Source organism: Osmerus eperlanus, chromosome 13, assembly GCF_963692335.1.
Source record: "Osmerus eperlanus chromosome 13, fOsmEpe2.1, whole genome shotgun sequence".
NCBI lineage: Eukaryota > Metazoa > Chordata > Actinopteri > Osmeriformes > Osmeridae > Osmerus > Osmerus eperlanus.
In genome coordinates this window covers 12,238,039-12,264,336 of record NC_085030.1, presented here as the reverse complement: position 1 = coordinate 12,264,336, position 26,298 = coordinate 12,238,039, and the positions used below count along the sequence as shown (strand labels likewise).

Genomic DNA, 26,298 nt, shown 5'->3' with positions numbered 1-26,298 from the left:
ATCTACTTTTCTTAGAAAATGTAAACTGAAACGGCAGCGACCACTAAAATCATGCGCCACCTACTTTATAAACGAAACATATTGATCCGTTTTTGTCGCAATGTTGTGTGTCGGGATGAACAGCGATGTTGTTGGATAAGGGGTAGTTCAGTTAGTCCTCTGTGGAGCAATTAGGCGACTTTGTTTCAGGTCTAGGGGCGGTCCTTTCCTGCAGAGAAACTTCAGTGAGGCACACCAAATTACCCCAATTCACTGATGTCTTGGCACGTCGATGGATGAACGAACATAAAATTTGAAATATTAACCCGGTTCGCAGGTATGTAAACTGAGTATATTTGGAGTTTATTTGGGGTTCTATAAGGACCTTAGTTTCGCTCAACAGGCAAATGTGTTTTACTTAGTTTTTCGACGACGGTTCTGGTTGATTGGGTTAATTGTTGCGCTTTTGCTGTATTGATCCGTGATCGTGTTACTTGATCAACCTCATGAATTATGCCGTTGACCTGTCATTATAATTTAGTCCTAGTTTACAATATTATCTATGCACAGTAATAGTGAACAATATCAATTATTTTGTCCCATATGGTAGCCTGATGAAATTTTTGTCAGAGCAGGAGAGTCCCTTCGCTGTTAACGTTATCAACTGAATGACAGTCAGGTACTGAATCTAGTTAATCCAACTAGACCAATCATTTAGTTGAAGGCTGAGTCCCAGGGTACTCAAAAGTGTGGGGGATCATCATTTAGCTTCTGCTCAACTTGGTTCTAGGGTTGATCAGCTGGACAGGGATGTGATGTGTAGCTGGTGTGTTTACAGTTGTCCTTCTTTTGTAAATGACTCCCAGCTGACTGTTGGGGTCAACATAGAACTGGGGTCAGCCACTCGGAGCCTGTCAATGGGCCACCTGGGAACAAGGAACACACACAAGACAAAAACACTGTTAAATTAGCCCCCTGCCCCCCACTCTTATTAGATTATCACCATGCAATCAAACCTTCCAGTTTAATTGGTTGCTCGCTTGCCACACAAACTGTGCAGCAAATTAGTTCCCTGTAGGTAAAATGGGCAGACAGTTCCTTTTATCAAGCTTTAAAACTCAGCAAGGCACTGTGTCGGTGTGGAAGGGATGAAAGAGAAGTCTGCAGAGAGAGGAGATGGGGTGATCACAGGGGTCAACTCTAAATGTGTTTAACCAGGACCATAAACGCAGGTACTGGAATTGGATTGTTTGAATTGTTAAAACACACATACAGAGGGGAGTTTAGCGACCACTATGATGATATGGGGTGTGAGGACATCCTTTCAGACCTGAGAGTGTCTTGTCAAGAGTAGTCTCGTAGTCTTGTATCTCAGTAGAAGACTTGGGTTGCAGTAACACCACTGACCCACACTCCGCTGTTGGATATTGGAGCGAGGCTCAGCCCCCCAGCGCTGGGAGCTGAGAGCAGAGTGCAGGGGTATGATTTCAGAGTTATTTACAGTGGAGCATACATGGACTTGATTAGGGCTGGGGCCGCCTAGCCTCCTGCCTCAGACGATGGCTTCCAGATGTGAGCAGGCATTCCTAGCCGAACTCCGCTCCTCTCCGGCTCTCTGCAGAGGAGAGAAACTCCGCTCCGCACTGAAACTCAGGGGTGGACCCCGAGAAACCTGAGTCTGGGTGAAGTGTGGACGGGACCAGGAGGATGGGGGTGGACAGAAGGGGGGGTGAGGCCTCTAGCTTAACCACAGGCACAAATTTGGCTTTTAACACAAGGAGCCATAGAAATGAGATTGAGCATGTTGTAGGTAGCTTTGGCAAATGTCTTTTGATAGAAATTGCAGCACCTTATTCTCAACAGGAAGCTGCACACTCCACTGTGAATCCGCCTGATACAATGTTCCCAAATGAAAGGTCTACTGCCACTCAGCTAGTGTTAGCTATCAGCAGTGTGCTTCCTGTGTTGAGGTACTAGACAGACAAGCCTGCTTGGGTTTCTGTCGGGGCTGAGGAGAAATGTTTCAGGAAATACCAACACTGCTTTTTTTAAAGGAGGGAAACTGACCGACATTCCTCCTGGCTTTAAAAACACAGAGACATGATAGATGTGTGTTTGAAATTAGTCCACTTACCCTTTATGAATGGAAACATTTTCTGCCGGAGATTCTGGGCAGATATCCTGGTGGTTATAATATTTGATGTACTACAAAATAACCAATTACTGATGGGCTATTGAAGTCTTGTAGACCAATTGATATACTGAGATTCGGTAGATTAAATGGTGTATTGGATACAACATTTTTTAGTTATATATTGTTAACAAATTGTATTCTTCTGTTGAGATTTAATTGTGAGGATATCTGGCTTACATTTGCCTATCCTTTTACATACATGTTTAGTGTTTTGCACCTCCCTGCCACAGTAAATTCTGTGTTTGTATAACATACATGGCGAATAAACCGAATTCTGATTCTGATTCATAGCTACTACATACTTACATAGCTACAAAGTATTCTTATAGACAACCTGACTATGGACTGTTGAAATGAACAAATGAGGTATGTGGCTTATAGGCTTGGATGCTGTCATAGTTTTCATGAATGCATTCTTGGTTCTGCCTGGGCCATAGTGCTGGCTTCTTGGTCATTTAACTCATTTGTCTGATCCAGCTTTACTAGATCCTTCAGGGAACTCCAACAATGAAACTTCTCAGATACATTTCTCAAACACACAGCACCAACGTGAATTAAGATATTATATTGAATTATATTCTTATTTTCCAAGGCCATGATAGATTCGGTCATGGAATATTGATTTGATAGAGAATATTGAACTCTGCGCGTCAATAACCTTTATTGACATTCATCATGTCTTCAACATCCATCAAGACAGATGACTTAAAGTTGTTACTTGTGGAGACATCTGTTGCTTGTGTTGACTCAAGCACCAGTACTCTATTGGCTGGGCTATTGCATTTCTGATTGGCTAGAGTAGCAGTAGTGACTCCTTAGTCAGGACAATCCTCACATCCCCTCGTGGCTTTATATACACACATGCACGTACACATCCCCTCCACCGTCCACACATAGCTAATTATCACCACGACGCAGGGCAGAATTAAGTAAGCCCTGGGGGTTGAGACAATAGGCCCAGCGGGATTCCATCACATTGGCCTGTCAGCCACTCAGTCGGCATCGGGGGGATTAGTCCCTGCGACGGAGACATTGAGGGAGGGAGAGAGGGAGGGAGGGATGGAAGGAGTGGGCGGAGGATAGGAGGTGGAGGGGGGGATGGAAAGAGCAGCCTGGGGCAGGCTGCCGGTTTACTTTGCCCTCCCACTCTGTAGGCTATAGTCTCAAGACAGAAGGACAAGAAACTCTCATCCCTCCAGTCAGCTGTCTCTCTCTATCTCTATCTTGATACCAGCCGAAGCTCTATTTCTGGTCCGGCTTCTGTGGACTAAGAAGTTATATTGTGCGCCGGACACTTTGGGCAGTATTTACTTGTGAATACATAACTTTCAGAGGGGTGTTTTGTGCCGGTTGTCATTTGACCCAGAGGATGATCTAGAACTTGGAGAAGAGGGTCTTCTGTATCTCTGGTTGATTTATCCATCAAAGTTGAAACCATGGCTGGGATCTATGGCTGCTTGCGAGGAAAAAAGTAAGTGATTTTTCTGGGAGATGCTTTTAAATAGAATTGCTGCTCAAGGACTAGAAGAAGTGTTAACTTTGATTGTATGCCAGCCAGAGTGTTTATTCGAAGTCAGCATGCCCATTCATGGCATTCAACCCTGACTATCTGCATATGCATGAGTGGTGTAAAAGTGCTTTGTGAGATGGGACACTCGCCCCTTGTATTGTAATATATTTGGATTTTATTGATTTGCAAGGTTTTCATGCATGAATGACTTGTTCTCCATGAAACGAGTTGGCAAAATAGGCTTATCAATGGCGTTTTTGGCACAAACCCAATAAACTGACATGTATTCAGCTCACTGGTGTTAAGTAAAGTTCACTAGGATGTGTGAATACACTTTTGTGGCTTGGAGTAGAAGTGTCTGCTAATCGACAAGGCCTGTACTATGTCTCAGCCGTGTGGACTTGAGAATTGCTTTGTTCATGGTTTGTTTAATTGGTGTATCAGTGCCCCATATCTCCCTGTCTCCTTGTAGTCTCATGACACTGAGACAGTCAGAGCTTTTATAGTCCTCTCGCTTAGTTCACTGACCAACTGGGAATAAAGAGAGAGGGAGAGATGGAGAAAGAGATTGAGTCAACTCTTTTGAAACAGCCTGAGTCACTGAAATACTGTAACGTTTCACTGGAATTCTTGAGTCTCTTATAAGCAAAGTGTATTATTCATGCCTGCATTATACACATTCATGCCCGCCTCCACTTCCCTTCACACAAGTCCTGGCCAGTATCACTTGTTGCACCCTACTTCCACCCCACAACAATCTGATGAAACCAGGGATAGCAGAGAGAACCAGCCAAAGAAAAGATGATTCAGGACTAGCCTAGGCCTCCCCAAATAACAAACACGCATACTATCGCCCTTTAAAGAGAAACATCTGTACACAATCTGATGACCATGGATAACTTTACCCAATTCCAACCACATTGAGAAATGCAATCCTTTTGGGTGTTAGATATGAGAGACTTTTGGTTCTACCCCATACATTATTAAAGCAGCAAACCTGGACTGAATTCACAAACTTTCAAATGAAACGTATTGTTGCCAGGCCTTTTCTGAAATGTTGTCTATGGCTGCGGGCCAATTAACTCGAACCTCTCCCTAAAATGTTCTCTGATAATTTGAAGAGGAAAGAACTGTCATGGGAGATATGGTGCAATATCACCCTGCAGGTCTAACCCATGTCTGAGAGGGAGTGAGCAAGCGTGTCAGGCAGAAGAGAAGATAGTCAGACACTAGCCCTTATATGGCATACACGGTGAAACACAGCTAATATTATTGCTTGGGTAAGAGGTGCTACAACCGAACTCGAAAAAACTTAAGTCAAGTTATCAAATACTAGAAAGTATTTGAGGTGTGTTTTACCTCCCACCTTATTCAGTATTGGGACTGTCCTGTTGGGTTCATTTCATTGAACAACTGAATCAAGTGCACCTCTAGTATTTGACTGGATTTCAGTATTTGAGACCAATATTTGCAGAACACCTGGTTTCCCACTCATTTGTGGTCTGATGAACAGTCTTCTGCCTGGAGAATCCAAGATAAAGACCTGTAAGGTAGGGTCAACTCTGGGTCATCAACCATGGTGTGTTTGACAAAAAGCTGGGGTTAAGCCAGACAGTCATTTAGGGATTCTTGTTTACGCTCTGTGTTACTTCTGACACATTTTGTGGAGAATCTAAACAGAATTGTTTTGATGAGAATGTTTTACTGAACTGTGCCGTATATCTGCAAAAATTGCCACACTTAACTTTTTACTCACTGGAGCTAAAGTGTGAAAACGAATGTCTTCCTTAGTAGACTGTAACAAACACCCTCTCATCTGTACATATATATATATATATATGTAACTCTTTATCAAATTGTAAGGGAAATACAGTATTGTGTACATTCCATGAATTTCTGTCATTCCTTTCATATTGAGGTGATGGGTGGAGGAAATGCCTGAGTTTGTGGTTGTGGCCCTCTGGACAAACTTTTAGGTATGTGAGATTTGCTTCTGCCTCTGAACAGCAGTTTTAGTGAAACAGACAGGCCTACTGTAGGTCATTATTATCTGGCGACCCTGCTTCAGTCAAAAACAGATGGACTCTATGCAGATGAGGCATACAGTACTGATACAAACCTGCATGGCAACCTTTTCTTCTTCATGTGAAGGGGACGTGTGCCAAATCACACACACACACAGCTAACTCTTCAAACAAAATATGTGTAAGTAACACATTTGAACATTTGCTTTGAGGTGGCCATCAGTGCGCCAAGTAAACAATTGCAAAGTATACTTGTAATTCTACCCATGCCTCCAGTTTGTAGTGTGGCTTTACAGTGTCTTTACAGGACATTGTTTCCCAGCTATCTCTAACTACACACTCACGCGTCCCATATCCTGTTTGTTATTGTGGTCGTCTTTATCACATCTATGTATTTCCCTTTGGTCATAATGATGTTTCCCTACGCTTGAAACGAATGTTTGGAGAATGACCAGGCAAATGCCGTATTCAATTGAAATTCTTTGTGCTGGACCCGCTCTGCCATATACTTGTAAAAGGCTAAATTACAATCAACTTGTATGTTGAATTGCAGAGGAGACTTTCTATATCTGTCCTTTCCATCCTCACCATGTGTATAATTACATTTGCCAGAAGCATCTCTCTCACCAGCTCAAATGAAAGACCTTTAAAACAAACTAGAGTCATATAAACTCACTAACAAGCCTCCCAGTCTCACTGCATGTTTGGCAGTCAGCACAGTTCAGTAACAGTATTCACGTGGGGAGCTCTATTTCAAAATTCTCCACTCTAGCTTCACCTAGTGGATTACAGGGTTGTCCATTCAGCTGTGACCGCTAAGAAGAACGCATCGCATCGTTGCCGGACGATGATTTAATCACTCCGGTAACCTAGTTAGTTAATGGTTCCCAATGTTTTTTGCAGATGGATTAGACTGATACATGTACTATGAATTGGATTGACTGCACTGTTTTTGATGCTTGAAGCTTACATTTGAAGCTTACGCGTCACAGTTTTTGTTATTTTATCTCTCTTTGAATTTAACATATAGTTTATCTCCTCAATGGAACGGAAAAGATTTAGGTTTAGCTTAGACATGATCACATTCCTGCCTGGTGTAATGTAAGACAAGATGAAGCAAGTGAAGAAATATGTTTCATATCTCATACTGCAAGTCTGGGAAGAATGCCTATCAAGTTTCTTCATGATAGTAGAACAAAACAAATCCTAAATACCCTTCCAAACATTTCAGGGAGCATTTTCAGGCCTAGAACAATATGTTCTGTCCAGTAGTATGTGGATTTGGGCTCTGACGTTTTGTCAACATCAGCTGTGTGAGACTTAGACCAGATGGTCCTGTTCAGTGTGTGTGTGTGCATGTGACCTGTGTGTGTGTTAATTTGTTTTTCTGAATGCGCGTGCATGTGTTTGGTTTGTTTGAGTGCTATTGCGTGTGTGTGTATGTGTGGGTCTTCAATCAAGTGGTTGTTAATGCCTGAACACCTCACAGGTCTGTGCAAAGCTAGTCTCCAATGTCATGCTCTATTGCATAACACAGGTGACACAGCATATCCGGACACAGAGGTGCAGAGCACACAGATAGCAGGGCAGCTAGGCTTGATAGGATCTTTATTTGGGACAGTAAAACAAAAATACATCTTTTATACAGTCATACTTAATAACCACTAAAGGAGAGAACATTGTTCCACCTTAAACTAAATATGTATTTAGGATCCTTCCTCATAAGGAACTTGGAAATCGTTGTTCCAACACTCCTCTCAAATGTCTTCTGCTTCTTCAACATGTCTTCTGTTTGTCTAACAAAGTCTTGTCTTTCTGTTCTCTGACTCTTCCCTTCCCACCATCACCCTCTTTTCCCTCCTGTTCTGTTCCCACCATCTTTCTCTATCTCTGTCTTCATCTCTGTCTCTCACATACACACACACACACACACACACACTCACGCCTCCTGGTCTGTTCCCACCATTTCTCTCTTTCACTCTTGCCACTAATTGAACCCCCTCTTTCCCATCTCCCTGTCTCTCCTTCCTCTCGCTCTCCTCCCTAAGTTGAGAGATGAAGCGGAGGACATCATCGCTGGGCTGTAGACTTGCAGGCGGATCCAGGTCAGTTTGTTGACACTGCTTGACCTCTAGGACCCTTGTGCTGCTGGGTAGTGGAGTTGTCCTGGCTGCTATCCTGGATGAGGTTTCCCCTGTGGCTGTATCCTCCAGGGGCACAATTTAAACTGTACCTTGGACAAGACATTGTTTTAATGATTGCCATCCATGAGGCACTTTCCAAGAAACACAGTTTCTATTATCCGTTGTCCAATTCATGAACTAGCTGCATCACCCTTTAAAATTATATTTCCGAAACATCAGGTTTTATCTCGTTCTTGGAAATCAACCTCATAATGAGTTTGTGTTCTGTATTATTGTAGAGGTTTTTTTTGTTTTGTTTCTGGGTTGGTGGAATTGTTGCTGTCCCTGAGGTACACTCGCTTGTGTGTGTGTGTGTGTGTGTGTTTGTAGATGTCTAGATTTCTCTGATAGTCTATGGACAAAGAATAATAACCCTCTTCTCTTGTGAGAGACGAGGGAAATGAATATCTGCTATCAGATGAGATATGAAGGGGAAAGATGGCTGGCATCACTGTCTCCACAGACTCCTTATACGAAAGCTCTCGAAATGCATCCTTTGCTCTCTTCTTTGGAGAAATGGGATGTCATATATTCACGTATCCATATCAGACCAGAACCAATTACTCACACCAAATACCTGACAGTGTCATCTACATGAGAGAATCAGCTTCAATGGTTGAGTCGTTCCATTGGTTTCATCGTGGTACAGAGGGAGCCAATGTCAAGTACGCCCCAACTATTTTAAAGTATTTTTGACCCATAATGATTCAAGTATAAATACTGTACTGGTATATATATATATATATATATATATATATGACGAGGGCTTGTCCATATTTCATGAGTTAAAGATTTAGAGTAAGCTAGAGCAGGTAAACTGTGAAAGAAATGCTGCCCTTGCCCTGTATATGTGCTTTCTTCTGTCGTGATGAGGAAGATGACTGGGTGCACGTCCACGACCTTAACATTCTGGAATGTTCCTACTCTGTAGCATATACAAACTTGAGCACTAGATCCCTCTATAAACACTTAGTAGACAAATGAGAAACGTTTGGATGGACCATGTCACTGGAGGCTCTTAGAGTATGTGATGTTGGAAATGTGTTTTTGTTGTGGTGTTGGGTTTAGAGCTCTTTGCAATAGACATGATTGACAGTAACTTGGCTCTTTATGGCATAGTGTTACAGTTAATTGATTGTTTATATTTTTATCATCTATATATCATTAATAGGGGATTATAAAATAATTTTGTCATGGTAATAAAAGTCAAAATAGTGCCTTTTTAGGCTTCATGTTTGATCAATAATGAACTGGTATTGAGTCTTGACACTGTGCAGGAGGGTTGCAGTAGATGTCACGTAGCAACAGGCTCGCACACAGGATGCAGCAGCTGATGTGATGTCATAGCAGGAAGTAGAGTACGTACTGTACCCCAGCTGTTTGTCACACAAGCCAGTTGGGGCCTCTGGTTTTTCTCAGGATGGGCTATTTCTGTCTATAAATTACTGTAACATAACAACCTCCTCTTAGGCGCTTAGGAGGTCTGACACAAGAATATTATAATTTCCACTGCAGTTTATTTTCCTCTGCTTTGTCACTGTCTTGTCAATGTCTCCCTCCTTGATTCGAATAAATAAAATAAAAATAGTGAAAGGCCATAATTTATGGAATGCAGTCATTTGGCAAGACACAAAAAATATTCTTTATTAATAAATTAAGATCCTTAACCCCCCACAACCACCACCAGACATCTAACTACAACTGTTATTTTGTGTATGGAAGGTCTGACGGTCATTGACTTAAGACACATTTTCCTGTCTCCCAGGAACCAGGGGAGTTAGATTAGAGATTAGATTAGATTAGATAGAAATGTAGTTATCCCCACAGGGAAATTGTGGTGCCCTTAGAAACTTAGCAGTCATTGCTTATGTTTGCAGATGATGAGCTTGAATGACGTAGATGGCAGATGAGAATGGAAAATGAAATGTATCAGGTATACTTGTCAAGTATGAACCTCTGAGCAAAGTGTACCTCAAGCCCAAGCAGTTGAAATATTTGGAATGTTGATCATACACGGGTTTGGTTCTCTATAATGTTTTCGCTCTTGTGCTCTCTCTCTCTCTCTCTCTCTCTATCCCCCTCTCCTTCTCCCTCTCCCTCTTTCTCTCTCACTCAGGATTCAGATTGATTTTTTTATAGGATTTAGGATCGTCCTCTAGTAGGCTGTAGAAATGGCAAATTAACTGTCCCTCTCTCCCTCTCCCTCCCTCCGTCCCTTCGCCCAGCAGTGACAACAGCATCATGGCCGCAGGACCACCAGATGTGATGATCACTCAGGACCCAGCAGAGGCCCCAGAAGAATGTCCAGGTAGTAAACCTGAGCAAGCGAACACATTTTGATTTTTATTGTGTGAAATGGAAACCTATGGTTGTTTACTTTTTTTTTCCTGTTAAGCAGATGAATAACGAAAAATATTTGAAATTTAGACACATTTTAGCAGATTAAAGCAAGCCCATATAAGTACTTGTTTGCAAAAAATATTTGAGTCTGTTTTGACCATGAAGTGCTAGGAAACTCTACGACTGCGTGACGGGGTTGTAGATCCTATAAAATCAGATTATCTAATCAGGGCTGCTTGTAGTTCATAAAGATTACTCGACTCTCAATGCTGCATCTGAGAAGTGTTTTGAGTGTTGCTGAAATAACTGTAACCTAAGTGGTAATGTGGAACCTAAGACTAAGCTTAAAATAGAGAACACACACATGCTGTCCTGACCGGCTCTATTGTCTCCCTCTCAGAATGAAGCACTGCTCTCCAGGGATCCGATGTACATACATATTAACAAGAGGCTCTCAAAAAGAATTATAGTCCGGAAAATTGGTACAGCATCAGTCTTCATGTCAGCTCCCTAAAGAACCAAATTATTTTCCACTTTTTGGCCACCAACCTTGAACTCTTCCCTGCTGCACCCTGGGAAACAGGAAGTGAGGTCACGGGGGGGGAACCGGCGCCGGAGGGCTTGGCCTGCCTATCTTACATGGGGTGCGGATGTGGATTAGACATTTTCTTTACAGAGCTGGTCACACTTAAGAGAGGGATGATCCCCTAAAATGGGATTAAATATCTAGCAGGGAGAGGGAGGTGAAGGAGGAGGGTGAGTTCTGTGTAAATGGAGATTTTTGTCAATGGAAAAGGAAGTTGATCTCTGACTGGAAGCCAGTAGGGGAGCTGGGGAGATCCAACCCCATGTGATGCCCTGACAGAGACCTCATGGGGGAGGAGAGGGTATGACGAGAGGAGGAGAGGAAGAGGAACAGGAGCAAAAGAAGGAGAGAGGGATGTTTTTGGCTTCCATGTAGATGAACCAAGAGAAGGGAAAGGGTCTTCCCTCACACCAGAAACCTTGCAATCAGATTTCAGAAGTATCTTGAATAATAACTACTTTTAAGTGAAGTTATCAGCATTCCTATAAATGTTATCAGCTAGCTGGTTTCTCCAGTCATAGCGGCTGGCCCTGTTTAAACCCTGTAATGGAGCCAGAGGGTAAAGGACATGGAGGATACAGACCAGGTCTGTAATAGGATCTACAACATGTGAGACAGACACAGGATTGTCTCAAGTCTTTATATAGAAAAATAAACAGAGACTAACTGACACCGACTGCTCTCACTAATCCGACAATTGTTCCCCTGCCAAAGGTCTTCATCCTAAGATTGTCATAAGAAGAGGTCACCGTCTCCTTGATATTGTACGGTTCTACGGCTCGAGCCAGCTCGACCTTTTGATTTGAGTCTTGGCCTTTGTTTCTTTGACCTTTCTCTTCATTATGTAGCTATTATTACCAAAATAGGTATAGGTGGGTTGTTTACATGTGAAATGTAGTTCAGGAGAAGACATAAATAGTATTTGCATGTTTTATTCCATCAATTGTCAACCTCCTATCCGGCTTATGTGATATTGTGTTTATTTTAAAACAACCAACAAAATCTGGTTGCCAGGGGAGGATTTTTACAGACAAATATGCACTTAAAGTGCTTAAAAAGGGAGTTTTTAGTTTTTTCCACTGTGGCGTTAATGTCTTTGAAGACACAGAGGGTTTTACAAGTCAGGTCATTAAGGCTACCAGGGGCTTTACAACCAACACAGGGTCAATTACCATTACCGAAGCTCACAGTACACAACGGTTAAAGATGCCTCATGGTGTTTGTGGTTCACTGCCAGGGTTTCACAACATAATACTGTAGGTGGTCCCAGTTCTGGTCGAGGAGCAGATACATTGGGTTACTTACTGTTCTTGAACTCAGAAAATCCGAGTTTTAATCTGGATCTAAAGGGGAAAGAAGAAAGGTTCATACTATGGTTGCTGTAATCAAGAGAATAAAGAAGTATCTCAGTATCTATCCTCTCACGTTCCACTTCCATCAGTCAATACAGGAAGTGAACAAATATAGTGCAGGCCTTGGAAAACATTTGATGTGAAACACCAGAAGAATAACATGTAAAGTAGCAAAACTGCAATGACACTAGTTTAATCTGGATTGAAATGTAAACTGAAACGTTAACTGACTTTAAAAACGTAACCTTGCAGGAAAGAAGAAGTCAAAGTTCCAGACTTTCAAGAATTTCTTTGTGAAGAAGAAGAGGAAGGAGGCCCCGGCTCCAGCAGGCGAAGCGGTGTTAAAGTCCAGCCAGTCCAGTGACAATGTCAACACACCTGAGACCGGCAGCCTCACACGCTCCGAGAAGGACCAGGGCTCAGGGTGACATATTACACCTTGATAACAACCTTATGCATACTTGCACCACACACACACACACACACACACATACATACATACATACATACATACATACATACATAATATAGACACTGTCCATATCAACACACACATACACGCCATAACAGACACACTGAAATAGATTTAGACGTACCCCCCCCCCCTCCCCCGGGAGCGCAAATCGGAGAGGCGCCCCCCCACCCCGCCTCGGCGCCCTCTGCTGGTGGTGCGGGACGGTTAATTAATGGACGCACTTCGGAATTTGGCGCCCATCTCTTCATGGCGCCCTAGGCGGCTGCCTAGTTTGCCTATAGCAAACGCCGGCCCTGCGTACACATACACAGTTAAACAACAAATCCATTGCGAATGTTCAGTGAAGAGAATGTACATCATGAAACATTTAAGAAAATACCAGAATTATTCTTGGATCGATCCGATTTGTGAAATACACACAGCTGAGAATACTCTTCAAAATACCTCCCATCAGAGAACCTAAAGGCTCCAGCTGGTTTACAACTACACATTTATCAAAACGCAGGACACACCACTAGGAATTAATATACTCCCTCCCACACAGAAACCTGAATAACAAACCTACTGTTTCCCCTCCAATCTTCCATCTGAGTAGATTTCTGTTTGGGGCTCAAGCTTTATACCTACTGTTAATGTCTTCCTAAAGAAAACAACAGTGACTCATCCTTCCTGCTACTTGAGGGTTTTTGAACCAACTTTATTAGATTTGTTTCTACATAATCTAATGAAGATAACCCAGTTTCTAGGAAGGTAATGTTTTCTTGTTCAACAGACTTTTTGGCTGTGGTCTGAGGACAATACTAAAATAAGTCATGTAAGATATAAGTTAAAGAAAAACAAAAGTACACACACTGCTGATTTGGCCACCTTAGATTGTGACAATGTTTTGATTCTCTGTTTTCATCAGGCTAAATACACAGAACTGTGAACAGAATAAGTGGTGAATTTTAACTTCCCTTTGTTGATACAATCTTTTAACTGGTACTCTTTGTTTTGCTCTTCCTGTCTCCCACAGGTTAAATATTAACATGGGCAGCAAGGCCCTGTCACATGACAGTGTCTTTGTTTCTGATTCGCCATCATTGGTGGAAAAGGAGGGATTGGGCGCCTCACAGGACAGTATACATGGGAAAGTCAAATCTCTGCAGGTAGGTCATCAGTATCAATCATAAGAGTTTGTAAAACATTTCAAGAATTAACCCAAATACGTGGACATACATAAAATAAAAAAGTTGATAGAACACGATGAAACTTGAAAATAATTATCGTCTTTAATTTTCTCAGTAAGTATACAATCTGTGAACATAAGAATTCAACTTCTTTCTCAACCTATTGTTCTTGGCCTCCAAGATGTAGCCACACACATTGATAATGTGGTACATACTTGGTGAGAGTTACATTAAGTGAAAGCAGTATGTGTCCAGTCACTCCCAGCTATCCGACATTCAACTCTCTTAATCTGTATTGGAGCTGGCACTCTGTGGTGTATTATTAGCCAGCCTGTGGCTAAGCCTCAGCTCACTGGTCGCAAGCTGGTTGCTAGCTAAACCCTCCAGGCTCAACCCCTGTGTCACTACCTGGGGTGGCCCAGACAAGATGCGCCGTCACAGGGGTTTGAGGATGCGTTTCTTGGTTTGTAGCGCTGTTGAGGTTGATGGATCGCACCTTTATCAAGCGTCGTTTCCTGAGACACGCTAACTGAAATACCGCTATGTGACTGTGAGTGACTTTTCTTGGTCTGTTCAGGTCAGCCCGTCTGTCTTGGGTGACCTGGGATTGATTCCTGGTCTGACATATTGCCACAGGGGTGGCGCCTGAGTGTCAGCTGCTAGGCTAACTAGGCCTACGCTAACGATCCTATTACCTGGAAAGTGAAGGCACAGTCCCAGTCTGCCAAAGACTATGCCAAGTCTAGGTGATTACAGACAGCACATTCAAAGACAAAGCCACAAACGAGCTATAATTGTCTAAGAATAACTGAAAGAACCCCACAGTAGGGGAGTGTCTCATCCAGGCAACAAGATTACTTCCATAATTGGCTAACTTTAAGCAATCAGATATAGCTTGTTGTTTTCCAGATTATTTGTTCTTGGTGGATTACAGCTACAATGTTGTAGAAATGTTTAGTTGTCAGTCATACACATGTTCAGTGACATTTTTGGAAGCTTGCCTACTAGATCACTTTGAATGGGATAACAGAAAGAGAGAATGCGTGTTAGAAGGAGAGCTGGCAAGGAGGTGAAGCTGGGGAGGCATGAGAGAGAACGGGGGAGGCAAGGGAGGAGGAGGAGGGACGAGGATAGAGGTGACGGTGCCCTTGAACGATTGTTCCGAGCTATCTGGCGCAGGCTGACTAAGCTCACACAGATAAACACGCCATGAGGTTTGAGTTTCTGTGACTCTTGAGGCCCAGACACACATCGTTTCAGAGCACTGCTCAGAGGTGACTCCCAGTACCTTCGTCAAAGTATCTTTTCACTGTGACCACAACTCTCCACCAATGCTCTGAGAGGAAACTTCATCTGAGGAAAGCACAGCCAAGTCAAATACAGTACCATATATCCAAGTGGTACAGTACCAAGTAAAGTACTTGGAGGTATTGTAGGTGCATGTAATCTAACTTTGTGTCATATATTATTCGCAAATATTGTTAAATACTCAATGGGAAGTCACTTCATTTTGGCCACCCAGTAGTGTGAAAAATTGAATCAAAAGTGCAAACTAAAGCAAATTCTAAGTATTTGAATTGTGTTTGAATGGGACTATATGAAGATCAGTCTTAAAGAGCAAGCTTGTTTTATCCCCACAGCTTCAGTTGAAGCAGGCCATTCGTCTGGGCTCCCCTCCCTCTCTGATGTGTATGAAGAGAGCAGATGATGGGGGGGCCGTGTCGGAGGACGATGGTCTCCCCTGCAGCCCCCCCGAATACTCCACCCTGCACACCGTCCTGACCGGAGGCTCACATAGGGTAGGAGCACCATCCATCCACACAGGGCGCAAAATTAACGGCGTCCCCTCTTTTTTTCAAAACCTTTTTTTCACACACAGTGAAATGAGGGGAGAGGAGAACAGAGAAGCCTAAAACAGAGTAGAGTAAAGCAAAGCAGAGTAGAGTACAATAGTGTACAGTATAGTAGAGTCCTCATCAAGTACTCATCGATGATGCAAACCTATTTTTGTAAAAATAAAAAAAAACGCAAATATATTTTCAACCTTTCGAAACTTTTTTTTTTTTTTTTTTTTTTTTTAAACCTCTAGAAACTTGTATTTTCAAAACTTTTTTCGAACCTTTAGACTTTTGTTACTACAGCCACGCCAACAATTGTGCCCCACCATGAAACAAGCAAGAAAATTGTGTATTCTATTGTGTATGTATTCACGTTGAAATTCAGACATTGAATTGAGCCCCACGACTATGGATTACTTAAATAGTGTTGCAAACAACCTAGATCAGAATGTCAAAATGCAAAAACACAAGAATTTACATTTTGGGACAGGCCATGTTCAGTTTGGGACGGTTAGTTCTGCACTTCGGGACGGTACTGGGACAGTGAGGAAAAAGATTTGTTGGGAGGCCTGCATCCACACACCTGTTACACCCACACCCTAACATGTCTGGACAAACATCCAGACACACCCGTAGCTTTCAACACAGGTTATTGTCCTGCGGTCTCCGCACAGCCCAGATCCCTTTACACATAATGCACACATACACCTGCGCCCAACTGCTGAGTGGTAGTTTAATGATAATGTTTTCCTCTTCTCTCTCTCCTCTCCCGTCAGTCCTCCAACCTGGTGCAGAGAAACAGCTCCCTGAGCCTCGAGGGGACAGACAGCGATGACGACCAGGTAACTTTCCTCCAAATGTCTCCTCTTCTAAGCATTCACACTTTCGGATCATTGTAAAAGGAGTCCTTTTTCCTTTAAGTGAGCATTGTGTACACACACCTATCAGGTGATATGTTTCATGTGGTGTGATGAGCGAGTGTGTTTGTATCAAACCCTATACATGTGAACCATGAATATCAAGACTCAAAACTAACCCTATACACGACCCACCTCCTTCGGAAACACCCTTTTTATGCAGCTCTGTCTGAGAAGTGCCAGTGACTCACAGTGACACAGGGTGAGGAAATGGGATTTCAACAGTCAATTGCTCCCCCCCCCACCCCCCCCTATCTGATATTGCCAAAGGGAAACAAATTAGCTGGAAGCGAAATTGGTCACATCGAGGTCAAAGTAAGCAACAGTGCAAGAGAAAAATCACTCAGGTCTCAACTTTATTCAAAGTGTTCACCTTTATATTATGGGTCCTATAGACAGGGGGTCAGATGGCTGAGCGGTTAGGGAATCGGGCTATTAATCAGAAGGTTGCCGGTTGGATTCCTGGCCGTGCAAATTGACGTTGTGTCCTTGGGCAAAGCACTTCACCCTACTTGCCTCGGGGAGAGTGTCCCTGTACTTACTGTAAGTCGCTCTGGATAAGAGCGTCTGCTAAATGACAATGTCAATGTAAATATAAAGTAGAACTTTTCAGACGGGAGGTGGGTCCTCATGACTGACAGGAAGCAGGAAGTGGATCCAGAAGAGGGGTTTTCCTGCTGTAAGGGGACTAAGGTGTTTGGACTATGTCCAGAAATCCTCTGCATTCTTGCTCGCTTGCTCATGCTCATGAGTTGCTTTCGGCAACAACAGAAAATCCAAGGTTTTATCAACAATCAAGTTGGTTTCGTGTACATTACAGAGTGTGTTGATAGTCTAACATTGATTAATTTGACTAATACTGTTGATACAGACTCACTATCTACTGTAACTCTAATGTACGCATACCTGGTTGAAGATTTATGTTTAAAGTTTGGGTTAATCAGTATTTAGTTGAATGTTTGTTTGTTGATTATCTACAGGACAGTATATATAGTTAGATATCCGAAATAATCTTTTTATTCTGTAAGGTTTAGGACCATGAGGCGCTGCTTGTATAGTAAGAGATCCCTTATGAACACTAACTTCATGTACGCAGCTTCTTTGGTTGCATGTGAGTAATCAAATGTAATAACAGCCACAATAACGGATCTGTTACTTGGAAGTAAACAAGCATCAGTGATAGTTTGTGAGGCAGGGACTTTACCCGGATGATGTTTCAGGCCAGTTTGCATGCTTCTTACAATGGGACCATTGAAAATGCATGTATTCATCCTCGAACGTTATAAGCGTATGTTTTCGTGTCGCAAAGATACTGGATTGAAATTGACTGATTTGTTTTTTTCTGTGGTGATGTGGATAGGGCAGGACAGAAAGTTCTAGAGCACCGATACCACTCTGCACTCTCGCCCAGATATCATGGGATAACCAGGAAGGGTTAACATGAGAGGGAGGGGGTGCCACTCAGAACTGTTAGATTATAAAAGACACGTTATGTGTTTTTAGTTGCTGGAGCACATTTAGAAGAACAAAAAACACACGTGCACATAAACAAACACACATACTGTATATGCTAATTGAAACTGACCACCGCAGACACACAAACTCCTATAGTCTTTCTTTCTTTTTCTCTCTCTCTCTCTCTCTCATACGTATGCATGCACACTGTAAGTCATCACTCCCTCACACACACACAGATGCTCTTGTTTGTTCGTACATCTCCAAATAGTTGTCATGTGCCGTGTGTGTGCTCTCAGCTGCACCTCGAGCCGGAACCACCCAGAAGCGCTCTTTCAAGCCTTATAAGGAAGCCTGCTGTTTGACCTCTTCCAGGAACCTAGGAAGAGAGAGCCATCTCCCCTATCATCTCCTCTCCTTCCTCCTCTCATTTCCTCGTATCTTTCCCATCTCCTCCCTTCTCCGCTCCTCTTCTCCCCACACTGAGAACACTCCCACCACAAATCTCCCTCTGCCGATGTGAGACTAAAGACAAGCATGTCCTTCTGCAGTGTTCATGCAGGATGTATTGTCTGACTGTGAGTGTGTGGGTTCGCTGTGTTAGGGTTAGGCTCGGTCTTCCGTGCGGTCTGAATGCATTCCATTGGTTTCCTGAGGCAGCCAGGCCGTCTGCAGTATAGAGGGGGGGGGGGGGGGGGGGTTCTTCTTTGCTATGGGTTGCTATGAGTTTGCCAAGCCCTGCCTGGCTCCACACCAACCCGCCACCTCCCCCCCACACTGTATAATGTTCATCGAAACGACTCTGGATACAGTACCAAAGTAAAAAGGGTTAGGGCAAAACATCCTAGGAATAAAGGGAGCCTTCTATGCGAACGTAGAGATTCTCTGTGTGACTGTAGTCCGGGGAGTGAGGCTGCCTGCTTGTGACATCGTTTGATGACCAGGTTGTCGTTATATCTGGCCTGGTCTCTTTCTTTGTCCTGCAAAAAAAATAAATAATACATGTGCCTGTTTTTAGTATCCCCAGTAGCGTCGCCGCCTCAGATATGAGCACAGCGACCATTAGCGCACACGACCCTCGTTAACTCGTTAGCACCTGGTCGGTTACCGCTAAAGCACTTATTGTTTCTGTTTATGGTCGGTGACCTATGACATTCTAATCAGTCCCATAGAAGGAACGCCTTGCGGGCACCTGTGTTTGGGCTCACCAATACAGTGGACCATTACATATGAAATGCTCTTATTGAGGGATGGAACAACTGCATATTACAATGTGTTTAAAGTGATGGTAGATTCTGAGGGTAGAGGCAACGTAAAAATGTCCAGATCCAAGCCTGCCTGACTGCCTCACTTCCTTACTCCCTGCCTGCCTTCCCGGCGGACATCACTGCAGTCAGTGTATTTATACTGAAGGCGGACAGGAGGGCAGGGTGAGAGATGGTTCTGACAATGGCTGACCCTGACTGAGTGTTTGTTCAGCTGGTCTCTCATCTCTCCTCCTCTCCTCTCCCCTCTCTGGGGCTCTCCTCTTATCCTGAGGCAAAGACAGAGTTACAACCTACCCTTCTCTCAGTCTTGAGGGTTGGTGTGTTAGTGTAACAAACTGTGTCTAGACATCCATCATTGTTTTTAGTTTCTATTCTGTTGTCCTGTTGTTTATCTCAGACCCTGCGCAAGGGAATGGAAACATTAGTTTAGTTTTGGGAGTTTTTGTCATTGGTCATTCCTCTGATCGAAAGTTGGACCATACTGTGTAAAATGGGTTAAGGTGTTGTTGGATGGGATACATCCGTCTAGTATGAAAGGTATTACTACTCTCACTTAACCCCCCCCCCCCCCCCCTCTCTGTCTCTCTCTCTCCCCAGTTGTCATGTGACCCGGGCTCGAGGCCCATCAGTCCTCTGGTGGTCCCACCAGCAGACTTCAGCCAGCCTGCCAGTCCCATGGTGTGCCTGGACAGCACGGCCGCCAGACACCGCCTCGCGGTCCGCCACCACGCCTGCACCAAGAGGAAACCCACTACCGTAAGGCACCTGGCACGCCTGCACACACACACAGTACGCCTGGTACAAGATGCATTTTACAGTATGCACGTTAAGTCTGTTGTGTGGGGGTACATTTGTATGTTTCATGTCTATCTCATACACTCACTAGCTTAATACAATTAAATGTATATCAATTGAGTCATGTTTGTTTGTGTCTGTGTGCAGAGGGTTGAGTGCCGGTCAGAAAGAGACTCCCTCCAGGAGGAGAGACTGAGTGTTTCCATCCCAGAGTCTGTAGACGAGGGAGAAGAAGAAGAAGAAGAAGAAGGTGTGTATTTATTCTAAATGTATTCAAAGTAGTAGTTAACTAATACAGAATGAAAATAGATTCCAGATTGTTCTGTATTACTATGAAATACAGTATAATGACAAGTATGAAGATAAGTGCCTATGTGATTAAAAAGCACTTCTGTTCAGTTAATCTGTTATACATGATTATTTTAACAACTCTATTGTAGCTGTGCTGCCCACTGCTCTGACAAATTGTGTGTGTGTGTGCTCCAGACATGGACAGTCACCAGGCCAAAGCCCCTGCCACGGATGAGGAGGCTGAAGATGAGCAGACGGATTCCAAACAATCCCAGCATGCTTCGGCAGAGCAGCCCCCGCCGGCTGATACCGAGGACGAGCTGGGGGCCGGAAAGGAAGTTTCTCACGGCCAGGATGCCCCCCATTCCTCCTCCCCCTCCCCACAGCAGGATGAGTCCGACTCGGAGGAATGTCTCCCGGCGGAGCCCCATCCCAAGACCCTGTCTCAGCCTCCCTCCCTGCCCAGCTCCAGGGCCTCCTCCCTGGACTGCCTGGCCTCGCTGGAGACCCCTGCTGGAGACTTCCTGCTCGAGGCTGGAGGGGCTGGTGGGGAGCAGGAGGAGGAGAGCTCCCTGCTCCAGGAGGTGCTGAGCTCCCTCAGGGGGCCCCTCTCCTCCTCCCTGGGGCTGGAAACCGAGGGTGGGGTCTTGGTGATGCAGGAGGATGAGAATGAGGAGCAGGAGGAGCATGAGAAAGTGGAGGAGGAGGACGAGAGGGAGGTGGATGATCTGTCCTGTGTCCTTGACGTCTTGACCACATCCTCTGACCCTCTAGCCAAACCATCTGACCCCCTGTCTCCACCCTCAGACTCGCCCCTACAGGAAGAGGCCACTGCCCTCAGGGACGGACCTCGGTCTCCCGATGAGTCACGCGAGGACCTCGAAACAGCAGAGTCAGAGGATGAGGAGGATGTCGGAGATGAGGAAGAGGAGCCGGTGGTGGATCGTTTCCAACCACAGGAAGAGAAGCTGGACAGTGCTGAAGAAACCACAGAGAACTGCACCAACGATGAAAAGCCCACACCCTTCACGAAGGAGTGGAACGAAGGAGAGAGTCAAGAAGAGGGGGAGAAGGGAGAGGAGGTGCAAGAAGGAAATGAGGAAGAGGAGGAGATTGAGGAGGAGGCGGTGGAAGGGGAAGAGGAGAAAGAAGAGGATGCGTGTGAGGAGAGGAAGGAAGAGGAGGATTCAGAACCAGCAGAGAAGACGGTCGTTTTGGACCCCGAAGAAGAGGACACGAAAGAAGACGAAGGTGTACACTGTGGTACTGAAGGGGAGCAACAGCCAGTGGAGATGACTGACCTGGTCATCATCAAAGACAAACCAGAGAGCCCGACTGACCAGTCAGAAGCGCCACTCACACACCAGTCATCCCTTGACGAAACGACCACAGCCCAAACAATGATGGAAGCAATAGTTCCAGGAGCACCCGTTGTGGACCAAACCGTTGTGAACAATTCAGAGGTAGACCAGAATGTTTTGGACCAATCAGCCATAGACCAACCAGTCATGGACCAGACAGTGGTGGAACCTAGCTGTGACCTGTCCTCTTCAGAGCCCGAAGACCAATCCGATGCCCTCCCACCAAGCGAAGAGGAGGAGGTTATTTTGACCCCTACCCAGACCAGTACCGGTACCAAATCTACTCTGTTTTCCTTCAGCTCTGAGCAGATCTCCGGGCAGCCCTTGCAAGCCCCAGAGGATGCTGGGAAAGTGCCTGGTGCTTCTGAGCAGGGTAAAGGGATCCGCTTCACCATCACCCCCGCCTGGCAGAGGACCCTCTCAGGAGGAACAGCCCCCAAAGACCCCAAAGACAATCCTCCCTCTCCGTCCACCTCCCCCTCGCTCTCTCCCTCGCTCTCTCCCTCCCCCTCATTCTCTCCCTCCTCCGCCTTCTCTCCCTCCCCTGTCCCTGGCGCCCCTGCCAGCTCCTTAACCACACCCGGGCTCGACGAAGCGGTGTCGGCAGGGAAGAGAGATGGTCCCGTCCAAGCTGAACCGACAAACCTGGCGAAACCTGAAGTAAATACTAGCCCTGTGAGAACCCCGACCCCCGTGGCGGCAGGAGAAGCAGCATCTGCAGGTCGACCGGCCAGAGACCTCCCGCCTCAGGAGGAAGCGAACCCAGAGAACCCTTTCGGCGTGCGCCTCAGGAAGACCTCCACCTCAGCTCTGCTCCGCTACGCCTCCGTGTCGGAGAGCGACGCCCCTGCGCCGGAGGTCGCACCCCCCGCTCGGTCTGCGGAACAAACAAAAAGACCTGCTCCCGATCCTCCGGCCCAGCCAATCAGCAGCAAGCCTGCCTTACCCAGGAAGCCAGAGCTGCAGGGAGAGAGCGGGGGGAAAACCAGGAGAATGCCGGGTAAGCAGCGCCCTGTTCTGAGTGTTCAGTGTGTCCTTCTTTATCCTGTTCCTTGTTGTAAGCGCTGGTCTAACGTCGCAATGCTTTTAGTTGTATTCATGTCACCTGGTCCCTGTTCTATGACTTGTGTTATGGAGCTGTAGAGTGCTCTCTCAACTCTAAAGACATGAAGTACCTTCGTTTTGGTTCCTTTTTACTTAATCATGGGCCTAAGCAAGTTAGGCTGCTGGGGCTCAGTTATTGTAAGGTGTCTACCAGCAGAGGTTTCAACGGTCCTGGGTTGGGTTTCAGAACCGATCGTGTCCAGAGTGCCTAGTGGAGGTTCCGAATCTCCCAGCTGGATCCACATGGCTAGACAGAAGCAGCGTGTCTTCAAGGAGAACTCTGTGGAGGAAGCCCAGGAGAGGACTGCAGAGAAGGTGGGCCACATGGGGTTTTGTCTTTGTTTATAAATCAAATAAATGTCAATCAAATGTAAATGTAAGGTTTGATTGATTGATAGTGAAATGCAACGGGGGTCTTCTTTTGACCTCACTGCATTAGGAGTACAGAAGGAGAAAGTGTATTTCTAATTATTATCTATGATATTCAATTAGAGATAGTTGCTGTGTTCATTCCAGGTTTGGTGACATTCATATACACATTCCATCACAAGTCATAAGTTACATACATTTTATATTCTTTTTTATACCTCTCTTCAAGGAGGTGCCTGAGAAGGAGCCCATTCCTGTTCTGTGCAGTCCTATCAAAGACCATGCCAAGCCTGGAGGGTCTCCGATTAAAGGTTAGATTCATATTTTTGGCATAGACACACACACTCTTAAACTTGCAAATAAACACTCCAATGTTTACTCACAAAAAGAGTGAATCGTCTCAATCAGTTCCTTTCAGAGGGATTTTGGTCCACAAAGGAGAATTATTTACACATGGCTGCCCCCATGTGGATTGTTAGAGAGGTAGAATGTGCCCTTGACAGTTGAATTTAAAGACGCCAAGTTCTTTTCTGAACTTCCCTGATTTCCTCTAGCTCAAGTTTGATTGACATGGTTTGACACAATTGGCCAAGTAGGAAGGCCTGCCTCGCCAAAGGTGATTTGTAGGAACAGGATTGCTGGAACATAATTGGCTGAAAAGTAGCCGGCTCCTCCAAAATTTGAAATTGACATTCCACTAGCAGTCAGCTGTCTGTGTTGCTAAACAACTGTCATAGAGCTTACACAACATGTTTATAGCACTATTCTGTTTCACTGATCTTACTTATTGCACCTTTAAACTGTTGAGATGCATTTTCTCCAGAAAATGCTGTTTAATTAGTTACGAGTTCAGGCTCATAAACAACCTTTACATTTAGATAGAATATGTGGTTACTAAATGCTAGTACGATGGCAATGATGAGACCGGACAGGTGACACACATCAATCATTCATTTCAGTGAGCTACTCTCTGGAGACATCCAAGCCCGCTGTGATGGATAGGGAGGGGAGGAAAGCCCTGAGCTCACCTGGCCCCCCGGCCGTGGCACAGAAACCCACACAGCCCCAGCCTGGACCCCCGGCGTCATCTCCCAAAGCTCAACCCCCCCAGCCCAGCGCTCAAGCGCCATTGTCCCAGAGAGCCATGTCCCCCTCAGCCCCCCTCCCCCAGGATGATCCCCCCTGGCTGGCTCTGGCCAAGAAGAAAGCCAAAGCTTGGAGTGAGATGCCTCAGATCGTCCAATGAGGAACGGGCGTCACGCGCTAACTGTCTGTCCGTCTTTTATGGCTGTCCACTGATGGACCAGAATGCATTTGCACACTGAAATATATATATGTATATGTAGGGATATATTGCGATATATTTCTCTAACATACCTTTCTTTCACTCTGCTATATCATACACTCATACACTCAAGCCTCTGATTGGATGGGTGTCATATGATGTCACAGGCCCCTCAGATAATGTGTGCGTGAAAGAAAGAGAGACAGAGGTCAGATGAGATCATATGATAAGACATGAATTGAACTGAATTGAATCTGTGTGTCTTTAAATATGATGAACCAGTAAGTCTTAATATGTTTCTTTGTTTTAATTTCTCTTTGCCAGTCATTTTGGACAAAGACTAAACCTGTAATGTCAGTGTTACATATATGTGTGAAGCGTCAAAGTGTATCATCATTGGTCAATACAGACCTACCTTAAATCTCCAGTAGCCTTGGGTCAACAACTATTGGCAAATTGGGTGCACTTTGGCTATAAACAGTAAAAGCCAAAAGTCCTAAAAGGGTTCCAAAGATTTACTGTGAGGTAAATCAAATGCACCTAAAATGTTTGGTCAATGTAGTTGACCCAGTTCTGGTCCTTGGTTTGGTGGACGAGTTTAAACGTGGATGGATTTAGATCTGGACTGAGCTGAGGGTTTCTTTGTATTTATTAAATCTCTGACATGTACGTTTTATGTATTTTGGTTGTATTTTTGTATTGCCTTTTGAAAGTGTGTTTTGTACATAAAATGTGCAGTAAATAACAAAAATGTTCCCTGTTCTGTTTTTCTAACTGTACTGTAAATGTTACTGTAAAAGTTTTTTTTAGATTGAGGTCAAGGAATGAACTAATCCAATTTTTTTTTATCACGTCTGTCTTGTACATCTGGATGCTCTTAACATAAAAAATGACCAAATATGGTTCTGTATACAGAGTCCTTGATTAAATACCACCTTCGTTATGCAGAGGGAGGGCTGACCTAAATAGAAGTCTTTGAGCACCCACTGTGGTCAAAGACATCTGCAGTAGCAAATACAATCCACAAGGGGGCGAACAAACACAGAAAGAGAACCTGGTTATCAGTGCTTCCTACAGTGATTGCAAGTCAACAAAATTGCTCATACTTTTGACAGAATGTTTGAACCCTCATGTACTGTATTATTCAACTTGAAACCTCACATTCTTTAGTCACGTAACTCGTTTTCTTGTGGAGATGCTGTTGACACCCGTTGCACAACACTAGTCAGAACGGCACAGCCTGACCTCCTCTAGACACAGCTTGTTGTGCTTTATTCGGGGTTGCACAAGCAGTGCATTACTCATATCAAGGTCTTTATTAAGGCTGAGGGAAGAAGGCAGCATTCTACGCCCACCCTGGTCTGTCTGGGGCTGGTGTGTGGCCTCACAGAACGAGCACAGTTATATAAACTGTTGTGAAGTCATCAGGGGACAGTCACAGTATATCAACACGGTGTCCTGTTCATAAGGCACTGGAAACTCATTTGCAGACTGAAATAACGATGGTAGATTTCAATGCGACTGTTGAAAGTTGGGCATACAATAATACTTTCAGATGCATGGGTCAAATGCTTTTGGCTAATACATATTTTATTTTTAATATCATTCAATACAATCTAAGGAAAATGTTCAGTTCAGATTTGACCTCTGTTCTGTGCTTTGGAAGGTGGGCTTGCTGTGACATCGTCATGGACACTAATCTGCTCTGTGTATTCAGATGACAATGGTGAATAGGAGAAGGGTGTTAGCCAGTGTGGTGACTCGTGAAATCTCTATTGTGCTTCATAACCCTGTGTGCCGGGT

General features: G+C 44.5%; 1 protein-coding gene across 6 annotated transcripts; it reads left to right on the top strand.

Moving 5' to 3' along the window:
- The first annotated feature begins 149 nt into the window (after window positions 1-149).
- Window positions 150-25,397, top strand: zgc:66433 (uncharacterized protein LOC321250 homolog). Of its 6 annotated transcripts, XM_062475944.1 has the most exons (13): window positions 3,318-3,644; window positions 7,756-7,812; window positions 10,116-10,198; window positions 12,421-12,592; window positions 13,659-13,791; window positions 15,453-15,611; window positions 16,427-16,492; window positions 19,888-20,046; window positions 20,233-20,335; window positions 20,572-22,737; window positions 23,029-23,156; window positions 23,440-23,521; window positions 24,170-25,397. In XM_062475944.1, the coding sequence occupies exons 2-13, from the start codon at window positions 7,763-7,765 to the stop codon at window positions 24,454-24,456; spliced, it is 3,588 nt and encodes a 1,195-aa protein (XP_062331928.1). In that variant the 5' UTR covers window positions 3,318-3,644; window positions 7,756-7,762; the 3' UTR covers window positions 24,457-25,397. The 6 variants fall into 6 exon arrangements, with proteins under 6 accessions (XP_062331931.1, XP_062331930.1, XP_062331928.1 ...); XM_062475947.1 differs by lacking the exons at window positions 3,318-3,644; window positions 7,756-7,812 and adding an exon at window positions 150-316 and having other exon boundaries at window positions 10,119-10,198; XM_062475946.1 differs by lacking the exons at window positions 3,318-3,644; window positions 7,756-7,812 and adding an exon at window positions 150-316.
- The last annotated feature ends 901 nt before the right edge of the window (window positions 25,398-26,298 follow it).

Bases quoted from the DNA above. Each gene is read 5' to 3' on its own strand.
- zgc:66433 (XM_062475944.1), top strand. From the start codon at position 7,763: ATGAAGCGGAGGACATCATCGCTGGGCTGTAGACTTGCAGGCGGATCC. The intron at 22,738-23,028 runs GTAAGCAGCGCC...GTTGGGTTTCAG, and splicing joins GAAAACCAGGAGAATGCCGG to AACCGATCGTGTCCAGAGTG. The intron at 23,522-24,169 runs GTTAGATTCATA...CATTCATTTCAG, and splicing joins TGGAGGGTCTCCGATTAAAG to TGAGCTACTCTCTGGAGACA.